Source organism: Etheostoma spectabile, chromosome 13 (genome assembly GCF_008692095.1).
Source record: "Etheostoma spectabile isolate EspeVRDwgs_2016 chromosome 13, UIUC_Espe_1.0, whole genome shotgun sequence".
Lineage (NCBI taxonomy): Eukaryota > Metazoa > Chordata > Actinopteri > Perciformes > Percidae > Etheostoma > Etheostoma spectabile.
In genome coordinates, this window is record NC_045745.1 from 892,208 (window position 1) to 902,563 (window position 10,356).

The window sequence follows — 10,356 nt, forward strand, 5'->3', positions numbered from 1 at the left end:
GGCCTCAAAATGACTAAATCCGCCCCTGTACCCGGCCAGCACCTAACTTCTGTGTCTGGTGCTAACAACTCTCCATTGCAGGGAGACTAGCTAGCCATCTCCTGTGTCTGCTGTCGTCTCAGCGGAGAGTGAAGCAGAGGGATCGTACGCTGTGTTGCCGCTACTGATTTGGCCAAACGCTGTTTTTATGTATGTCTAAAAGCAACAGTTTATATGTCAGGTTTACATCCATGCAAATAGATTACCGCTGCCTACTGGCATGGAGAGTTATTTCCTCTCACACAGGTGTGGTATGTGCTCCCCTCAAATAATGAGGAATTTCTACTCCTTAGAGCGCCCTGGCGGGAAACATCACATGGTCTGGAAAACAGCATTGAACCGGACTGCAAGACCCTGCAGAAATTGGTTTGCTTGGCTGAAAACACATTAGGCTGTGCCTGCCTGCCTAAAGGATATTTACACCAAGAACAAGAACATGCTAGGAGAAGCATTAAAGATACAAACCACCCGGGTAACAGCCTATTCTCACTATTGAGGTCGGGAAGAACGGGATACACCAGGCCATCACTGAGAGGCTCAGGAGGAGCTTCTATCCTCACATCCTTAGGATCCTAAAGAAACTGTCCTCTCCTGAAAAACATCAGCTATAAATCAAACAATTTTTTTTGTTTGAAGTGGCAGCGGCCTTTGGTGGCTGTAGTTATTATGAGAGGAACAGCGCTTAAAATAAAGTGATGAAGTAGAGTATAAGAGCGCCCACCAACACAGGACTTTCACCAAGCGGTTTGAGTCCCATTTAAAATAAATTTAAAAAGTAAAACACTTCTATGTAACAGGATTCTTTTGATAGGAAAAAACTGTTGGGTGAAGAGCAGAACACAAACTTTCAAATAAACTCCTGCATCTGTAGTATTGGATTTAATACAGGACCGGAAAATAACACACCGCACCAAAACCATAATTCCTCTTTGATTAGCAAAGCTACATCAAACTAAGCTCTCGATCTACCGGGCAATTTTCGTTCCTACCCTCACCTATGGTCATGACCGAAAGAACAAGATCCAGGGTAAAAGCGGCCGAAAAGGGTTTCCTCAGGAGGGTGGCTGGCGTCTCCTTAGAGATAGGGTGAGAAGCTCAGTCACCGAGAGGAGCTCGGAGTAGAGCCGCTGCTCTTCGCGTCGAAGGAGCCAGTTGAGGTGGTTCGGGCATCTGGTAAGGATGCCTCCTGGGCGCCCTCCTAGGGAGGTGTTCCAGGCACGTCCAGCTGGGAGGAGGCCTCGGGAAGACCCAGGACTAGGTGGAGAGATATATCTCCAACCTGGCTGGGAACGCCTCGGGATCCCCCAGTCGGAGCTGGTTGATGTGCTCGGGAAAGGGAAGTTTGGGGTCCCCTACTGGAGCTGCTGCCCCCGCGACCCGATACCGGATAAGCGAATGAAGCCGATGGATGGATGGCCATCAAACTACTTTAAACTTTTTGTCCTGCCTTTGCTTACAACATTAATTGAAATTTTACATTTACTTTTGTGTGCACTTTCAATACTAAAATCAAAGTAGCCGGAGGTAGGCGAGTACAGCCCGATCCGGTTGGGGAGAGTTCTAGCCCGACTTCTCTCCTTAACCTCTCTCTCTTAATTATGTTGTGGTCAAGCAGCATCTTATCTTCAAGAGCTTTTAGTGCCTTCAGAAAAGCAGTGCGATCCCAGAATTCAGAGTTAATTGTGGTTCCTAGAGTCTCTGGGGTTATTTTTTCCCCAGCATGTTCCCTTGGATCAGAGAGGCTCCGAAATCAGGGTAGCAGCTGTCGCCATGGTCCCGCTACACGTTCTGTGATGCCATGTTCAACTGCTACACTGCGGTGCCCTGCTACGTCCTGCTACATCCTGCTATGTCCTGCTATGTCCTGCTACGTCCTGCTACGTCCTGCTACGTCCTGCTGTGCCTTATAATGCCGCACAGCGTCCTGCTATGCCATGAACTACTACAAAGAACTGCTACAAACTACTAATTTTTTCTATTTTTGTTATTGCCACTCTTCATTCTGGCCCCAACCGGCCCGTCGGACGCCGCCTACCAAGAGCCTGGGTCTGACCGAGGTTTCTGCCTAAAAGGAAGTTTTTCCTCGCCACTGTCGCACTGTTGCTTGCTCTGGAGGAAACTACTAGAACTGTTGGGTCCTTGTAAATTCTGGAGTGTGGTCTATCTGTAAAGTGTCTTGAGATAACTCTTGTTATGAATTGATACTATAAATAAAATTGAATTGAATTAAAAGTAGAATGAGTGCCAGAGCCTTCAGCTATCAGGCTCCTCTACTGTGGAATCAGCTTTCGGTCTGGGTTCAGCCTTCGCCTAGACCGGCAGGGGAGGGTGTATAGCCACAGACATGGCACCCCTTCTCTTCTCTGCTTCTCTTCATAGTTATCAAATTAATTTACCATATAATCAATAATATAATAAACCAGAGCCTGTCCAGGCTCCTCTCTTTACCCTATCTCTCTTAGTTATGCTGTAATAGTTTTAGACTGCTGGGAGACTTCTTTTGACATGCTGAGCTCCTTTCTCCTTTATCTTTCCATTAGTGTGCATCGATGTCCCAGAAATGCTGGTTACTAACCTAGCTCTGGGGAGTCATTCCCGGGCGTTCTTATGTTCTTTTTTCCCCCAGCATGTTTCTTTGGATCAGAGAGGCTCCAGGCTCATGGTTGCAGCTGTCATCGTGGTCCTGCTACACATCCTGTGATGCCCTGTTACATCCTGCTGCGCTCTGCGGTGCCCTGCTGCGCTCTGCAGTGCCTTGTAATGCCGTAGAGTTACCTGCCATGCCATGAACTACTGCAAACTACTATTTTAGTCACTGTTCCATCATCTTTTACTGTGACTGTTTGCCACTCTTCATTTCAACCCCAACCGGCCGTCAGACACCGCCTACCAAGAGCCTGGGTCTGTCCGAGGTTTCTTCCCAAAAGGGAGTTTTTCCTCGCCACTGTTTCGCTTGTTCTGGAGGGAACTACTAGGCAACTACTAAAACTGTTGGATCCTTGTAAATTATAGAGTGTGTTCTAGACCTAATCTAATCTGTAAAGTGTCTCGAGATAACTTTTGTTATGAATTGATACTATAAATAAAATTGAATTGTTATAGTTTTAGACTGCCAAGGGAACTTCCTTTGACACACTGAGCTCCTCTCTCTTTTCATTTTTGTGTATCCATGTCCCAGCATATTTCCTTGGATTAGGGTGGCACCAAAATCATGGTTGCAGCTGTTGCCATGGTCCTGCTGCACACCCTGCTACGCTCTGCTATGCCATGAACTACTACAACTACTATATCTAGTCATAGTTCCATTATCTTTTATTATGACTCTTATAGCCACTATTCATCACACCCCCAACCGGCACCAAGAGCCTGGCTCTGTCCAAGGTTTCTTCCTAATAGAAAGTTTTTACTCGTCACTGTCACACTAAATGCTTGTTCTTGGGGGAATTACTAGAATTGTTGGTAAATTATAAAGTGTGGTGTAGACATCTGTAAAGTGTCTTGTCTTAACTCTTGTTATGATTTGATACTATGCATAAAATTGAATTGAATTTTAAACTGCAAATGCCACTTACACGCTCATCTGAACGTTGTTGACCAGGTACTGCAGTGGGTAGAGGCAGGAGAACCTGTACTTCACCTCTTGTTGATAGGTGATACCTATTTTGTTGGGGTCCTCAAAGCAGATCATGCCTGCGATGCCGATGTACTGGACGTTGGAGAAGTCCGCAAACATTCCGGTTCCCACCTCCTCAGTGAGCTTTAAAGGGAAAATAGTTTGTTAACAGTCTGTTGTGTGAGTGGCATCTGCTGGGTGTATTTTTTAGACAACCTACAGTCAGCTTGCTGGAGCAGAAAGTGATCGCCTCCTCTGTGATGGAGAAGTTGAATTTGACAACAGGCGGGTCCGCTGTCCAGTCAGGTGTCCCTTTACACTGGTCTTTGGAGTGCTCTGAGTTGAGGGCCAGCAGTGATTCGTTGTACCCATTGAAGTACACGGGACACAGGAGGATCTTGAGCTCCACCGTCTGAGAGCCACAGTTAACCTTGATGTCTGAGATAGCTGAACAGAGCAAGGATGAGACCAGAATTAACAATGAGGATTTTTAACATGAATTAGCCTGTGGCTGAGGGGGAGACTACTCCAAAACTGACTTCTTAAAGGGGTACTCCACCTATTTAACACAATGTTGAGAGTTTATTTGTCAAGAGCTACTCAAACAAACAAATAAGCAAACAAAACATTTCACTTGCCTGTGAAAACAGTTGCATGATATCTAGTTACTGTGAAATAATATTGAATGTGAATCTGTAATCTTAAGGGAAATCAAAGACTCTATCAAGTTGCATTATTGGACATATATAATTAATGTCTTTTGGCGCTTGACCTATAATAGAAACAAAAAGTCGGGATATCTCAGCCTACTGCTTAGAAGTCCCCTAGCTTAATACTGTACACTGGAGGAGCCCTTTAATGACATTGTACTATTTTTCAACATGCTAATATAAGTTCCATAATTGGCCGATTTGATATATTTTCAACTAAATGTGTCACGATATCAATCTTGTCAAAATACATTTTTAAGGTTGTCTCCTCTAATGCAAACCAGCAATAAAGCACCAAGCTTATAGAAGCATGCAGTTAAGAGCATTCCATATGCAACAGTTTTATTTTTCTTCCAAAATGCACCTGCACAAAAAAGTATCTGCATTCAGCTTCTTTTACCTTTTTTCTGACAAGTGATATTTAAATCCAGCCGCTCCTTTTTCAAACTCCCCAAAGCTGTAACACACCTCATCTTAGAGATAAAGACACACTCCTCAGATAGCCAGTTGCCCCGCGTATTAAATTGCAGGAGAAAGAGAGGTGTGAAAGGAGTGGGGAAGCAGGGGAAGTCAGATCAGCAGGTGGATGAAAAGTGGATGAAAAGGTTGAAAGAGTGAGCATGGCTAGTTTTGCTGACCTGGACTTCTGAATGTAGAGTGTTTGATGCAGGCATTTTGAGCTTGGATGATTGTGGCAAGTTGACACGTTAGAAGGACAAGCCACATTGTCCTCAAAATGCTGAGACAAAAAAACAGAATTCAGAAGGCATGTTCTCCTCTTGTAAAGAGTCCCAGAAATGCAGTGGTGGAAGAAATACTCAAATCATTCACTTCACAGGGTAAAAGTACCAATACAACAATGTAAAATTACTTCAATACAAGTAAATGTCCTGCATTCAAAATCAGAGAATACAGAGATATACTTGTACTGATATGGTATCAAAATGCACTGATACGTCCCCTTTAACTGATAAATTATATGACATATCTATATTGCAGCTGCTTGAGCTTAAGCTAATTTTATTGCTTTAATCTAAAAAGTAGCCAGTAACAAGAAAAAAGTGCAATATGTCAGTCTGAAATGTTGGAGTAAAAGTATGAAGTTGAATGAAATGGACCTTTTACGTACCTAAAAATGTAAGTATAGGCTACTTGAATGAATCTACTTGGTTACGTTCTACCACTGCAGACATGTGGAAACTTTTTGTTGCAGATATAAGTAAAGTTCAAACCAATGTCAAGGAACACTTAAAATGGGCTTCGAAGATTTAAATTGTTAAATTGTAGACAATTTCATACATTTCAAGTCTTCAAACAGAACACTGAGGAACGCAGCAGCCAAATGATGAAACAAATGTGATGTGCATAAATATGTTAATCACAGCGGCTGCAATTATATTTAAATGAGTCCTCCAAGTGAAACGACAGAGTTAAAATGTTGGAGTTTCTAATTGCAAAAACAGACCCGTTCTTTATGTGTTGATGATTTTCTTGGAATCAGTTTTTAGTATCATTAGATGGAACATGGACTGTAAACTGGGGCTTATCCGTTCATTGCTCTCAGAGTGACATTAACCCATACTGGAAGACAACCTGATGTCACTGGAGCAAAACTTAACTTTAGTTACAAGGATACGCAGCAGTACAGGCCTTCGTAGAAAAGCTGTGTAATACATAAAAGCCCAATTAAAGCTAGAACTGACAGTCAAAACAATATACTATCCATTTACCGTGTAGCCAATAAAATTAATATTGCATGCTGTGAGATTTCGAAAAGTTATTTCTTACTGTGTGTGGATGCTCCACCTCTTTCCCTCAGTTTTTCTTTCCTGTGTCTGCTCTTGCCTTCATGACTATCGGGCATTTATACTGGCCTCATTTCCAGCTAAAGAGAGTCCACAGGATCCCACTGATGACGAAAGGGGACGGTTGGAGAGCAACACAAGCTGTTTGGAACCATCAAGCGGATCATCTGACAGACCTGGAACAATAGGTGGACCTATATAGAGGTTCTCGGATCTGGTGGGATATTATGTTGAGTAGCCAGTAATTTAACTTGCATCTCTGCAACTAGCTCAACTGTGTCATAATGTACCTTCTATAGATGGGAAAATCTATAGGAAATACATTCCTAGTTGGGTTTAGACAAGAGATATTTTAAAGTAAACCTGCCAGGTATATACAGTCAGCACAACATCCACGGGAAATTACAAAGCACCTTAAATATCTGCAGGAACCTACACGGCAATGCTGAAGACGTTACATGACCAAAATATTAATATCTGCTGAATTGTTTCAGCCATCACCTACAAGAGGCCATGTAATGAATTCTTCTGTTATTTGTCACATGTTGTCTGTCACTTCTCCCGGGGGCTACTATTCTTTGTTAAGAGTAATTTATAGTCTTAGAAACTAATCTCAGACTTGGGGAGAAAGGCACACCCTGCCAAACAAAAACTTAAACTGTCACCTAAACCACAAATCCCCTTTAGACCCCCTCCAGGAACACTGAGATCTCAACAATGGAGCGGACATGAGCTTACACACAGTTTAGGATTAAGTAGGTGTCATTTCTGTCCACACATGTACACAGGTTTAAGATTGACTTTTTCTCAATTCTGGCAGCTAAGTGGTTCATCTCTCTTATGAATCATGTTTGGCTCACTCAGATCTGGAGCAGCTGTCTCAATGCATGGTTTTTTTTTTACTGTGAAGTAAAAAAATCAATGAGCTTTGCAACATTTGATCCATTTTGGAAAGGTTAAATTATTTCCATCTGGTCCATAACTAGGAAACAGTAACATGCCCACTTCTTTGACACAGACTTTGAACTTGCATCAATGTGTTCTACATGAGCTGTACTAATGGAATAAGTTACGGTCCCCAACATCCTCTCTCTTTGGTATCTGTTTCCATCCCCTTACCTTAGGGCACAACAACCTAAAGATCCAGTTAATTCCTCATTAAAGCTGTTTGCTCTACAGTAACACCATCTGCATGATATCACAAAGATCCCGTTCTGCTATTGTTACATATTAGCCACAAATTCATGTCCTGTCCTTAATCATACCGATATGATCCACTGAATGCAAAAGACACTAGAAATTAAATCAATTTCTGCTTCTTTAGGGGCCATGTAAGAACAATATAATATGGTAACACATTTTGAGTGTAATGAAAAACTTATCATTTATTTACTTGGCTGTTACTGTATTTTCTGCAAATTTAATTTGGAAATCTCATTAACTGAACTTAATTTACTAAAATCTAAATCAAATGAAAGACACTTAAATAAAGATTTGTCCTTTTATTTCCCAACATGAGATCTACTGCTTTGCTATTTTAAAGCCTTGTCCACACAGAAATTACATTACATTATTTGTGTTGGTTTGTAGAAAGTTGACAACACCACAGTGGTTTGGGGGGGGTCAAAGTTTTTGATGTTTTCTTGGTTTTAACATTTACAAACAAAGCTGCACTGTTAAGATCCTATATTTATATTCAGTTTGACATTTGTCATCTTAAAAAAAGGAATGCAGACACTTGTGTTTTGTCAGTTTTGACCATGCTTAAATTATCGGAGCATTTAAATAAAAACTCAGGTTTTTTCTCTACTTATATTACCAATGAAAAAAGAAAAATGCCAATGTCATTTAATCACATTACAAATTGGCATCTTCCTATGGTGCATGTATGCAAATCCGTATAAAAAGGTGCAAAGGATACTTCCACAGCTCAGGAGCAGACGAACACATTTATTAACATTTGATAAAAACATTACATATCAGAAAACTGTTCAAATAAATGGCAGGGTACAGTTCGTATTCATTCAGGGATGAGGATTTAAGATAGTCTCGGCGGGGATTTAGTGGCGGTTATCCCCTGTGTGGCGACTCGGCACAGTCTATTTGGAGCTGGTGTACTTGGTCACGGCCTTGGTGCCCTCAGACACGGCATGTTTGGCCAGCTCCCCGGGTAACAGCAGCCTCACGGCGGTCTGGATCTCCCTGGAGGTGATGGTGGATCTCTTGTTGTAGTGCGCCAGGCGCGACGCTTCCCCGGCGATGCGCTCAAAGATGTCGTTGACGAAAGAGTTCATGATGCCCATGGCCTTGGATGAGATCCCCGTGTCTGGGTGCACCTGCTTCAGCACCTTGTACACGTAAATGGCATAGCTTTCCTTCCTGGTCTTGCGACGCTTTTTGCCTCCTTTCTTCTGAGTTTTGGTCACGGCCTTCTTGGAGCCCTTCTTTGGCGCAGGAGCGGATTTTGCAGGATCAGGCATTTTCTCTTCCGCAGCTTATAAACACCAGTGAAACGCGAGTTACCGCCCCGACTCCAGTCCCTTATTTATAAAATGGCTGTGCAAATGAGTGTGGGCCATTGCTCCTCTGCGATTGGACGATCCCTTAACAGAGGACCGTCATTACCGGAGGGCGCGCTGCGCTATTGGCTCATGCGTTTCAGTTTCACTCGGCCAATCGGAGAAGCCTTTGCGGTTTATATGCCTTTACTCACAAAGACATTACGTAAAGGTACAAGCTCGTCCATCCTCGCGCAGCGTGCAACCCAGATAAATAGTTACATTTTAACGATCATGTCTGGTAGAGGGAAAACCGGAGGCAAAGCCCGAGCAAAGGCCAAGTCCCGCTCCTCGCGAGCCGGACTCCAGTTCCCGGTGGGCCGAGTCCATAGGCTATTGCGCAAGGGCAACTATGCGGAGCGCGTCGGCGCTGGGGCTCCGGTGTATCTGGCGGCAGTGCTGGAATATCTGACCGCTGAGATCCTGGAGCTGGCAGGCAACGCGGCCAGAGACAACAAGAAGACCAGGATCATCCCCCGGCACCTCCAGCTGGCCGTGCGCAACGACGAGGAGCTCAACAAGCTGCTGGGAGGTGTGACCATCGCTCAGGGAGGAGTGCTGCCCAACATCCAGGCCGTCCTCCTTCCCAAGAAAACGGAGAAACCTGCCAAGAGCAAGTAACAGACTCCCCGCATGCTCACTGCGGAGCCAGCCACTTCTTTTCATATCCGTGTTCTTTTTTTTTTCTTTTCTTGGGATCAACAACCTTTTGATGTTGGCGTTTCTACAATTAAAAAAACAAAAAAAACACATATTCGCTTTTGTTGGGACTATTCTGCTCAGTCGCCGCTGTGTGTTGTCGGCTCGGGGACATGGAGGCGTATCTGAAGGATGATGAAGGCCTCGGAGGGATTTTTAGTTCTTAATATGGACCAGTTCTGAAGGGAGGAGGGGGTGTTTTGTTTTTGTTTCGCAAGCTGCTACTAAACGTAAAGAGTCGTTGTATTGTTTATCATGTTGTTCCAATAAATGTCCTGTAGCCTTTTGGCCCAGGAAGAATACATTCAGTGTTTATGTAGCATGTTGTTTTCATCCGGGGACTCTTCGGTGGGGCTTTGTGAGAGACAGCACAGTGGCACAGGAAAGGGCTGCAGCTTTTGTAGAGGTACAGTGTAATATTGAGATAACATTAAGCGCTCTTGCATTTCATTTTACACCTAAGGTTCAGTCCTCAACATTTGAAAGGTCACTCCATCACAGTGCCATATTTCCTAGCGAAATTACGCATGACAGCGCTTCGAGGAAACCATGTCTTACTCAAGATGCCGCTGTGATTTTATGATGGTTGCTCTCACTCCTGTGATCTTTTTCTTCATCGCTACAGTTAATATTAGTCCTGTGGAATATACTTCTGACAATATCTAATTGTTGGATATTAATTCAGTAGTTGAGGGCACGTTTTTTCATACTAGGGGCTGGGCAATATATCGATGTTGTATCGAAATCGCAGTTAGATATTGTTAGATTGTGGATATATCCTAATATGGTAAGTGTTGTCACCTGGTTTCACAGGCTGCATTCCAGTGAAGTGATGTCATTTTCTGAACTTACCAGACTGTTCTAGCTGTTCAATTATTTACTTTTACTCACTAAGTCATTAAATCATTTCTGGAGAATATTTATCAAAAATC

General features: G+C 43.2%; 3 protein-coding genes across 3 annotated transcripts in view; 1 reads left to right on the plus strand and 2 right to left on the minus strand.

Annotated features, from left to right (window-relative positions):
• Window positions 1-4,835, minus strand: part of LOC116700820 (zona pellucida-like domain-containing protein 1) — an 11,385-nt gene extending 6,550 nt beyond the window's left edge. Inside the window, exons 1-3 of the mRNA XM_032534295.1 lie at window positions 4,763-4,835; window positions 3,873-4,099; window positions 3,612-3,796 (exon numbers count right to left, since the gene is read on the minus strand). Of these exons, the coding sequence (XP_032390186.1) occupies window positions 3,612-3,796; window positions 3,873-4,099; window positions 4,763-4,835 (485 nt within the window). The remainder of the gene's footprint in view (window positions 1-3,611; window positions 3,797-3,872; window positions 4,100-4,762) is intronic.
• A 3,262-nt stretch (window positions 4,836-8,097) lies between these two features.
• Window positions 8,098-8,733, minus strand: hist2h2l (histone 2, H2, like). Its single transcript, XM_032533038.1, has one exon. It carries the CDS (start codon window positions 8,645-8,647, stop codon window positions 8,267-8,269), a length of 381 nt encoding a protein of 126 aa, XP_032388929.1. The 5' UTR covers window positions 8,648-8,733; the 3' UTR covers window positions 8,098-8,266.
• A 146-nt stretch (window positions 8,734-8,879) lies between these two features.
• h2ax1 (H2A.X variant histone family member 1) lies at window positions 8,880-9,727 on the plus strand. The gene has a single exon (XM_032533036.1). The coding sequence runs from the start codon at window positions 8,960-8,962 to the stop codon at window positions 9,344-9,346; it is 387 nt and encodes a 128-aa protein (XP_032388927.1). The 5' UTR covers window positions 8,880-8,959; the 3' UTR covers window positions 9,347-9,727.
• Window positions 9,728-10,356: the final 629 nt, after the last annotated feature.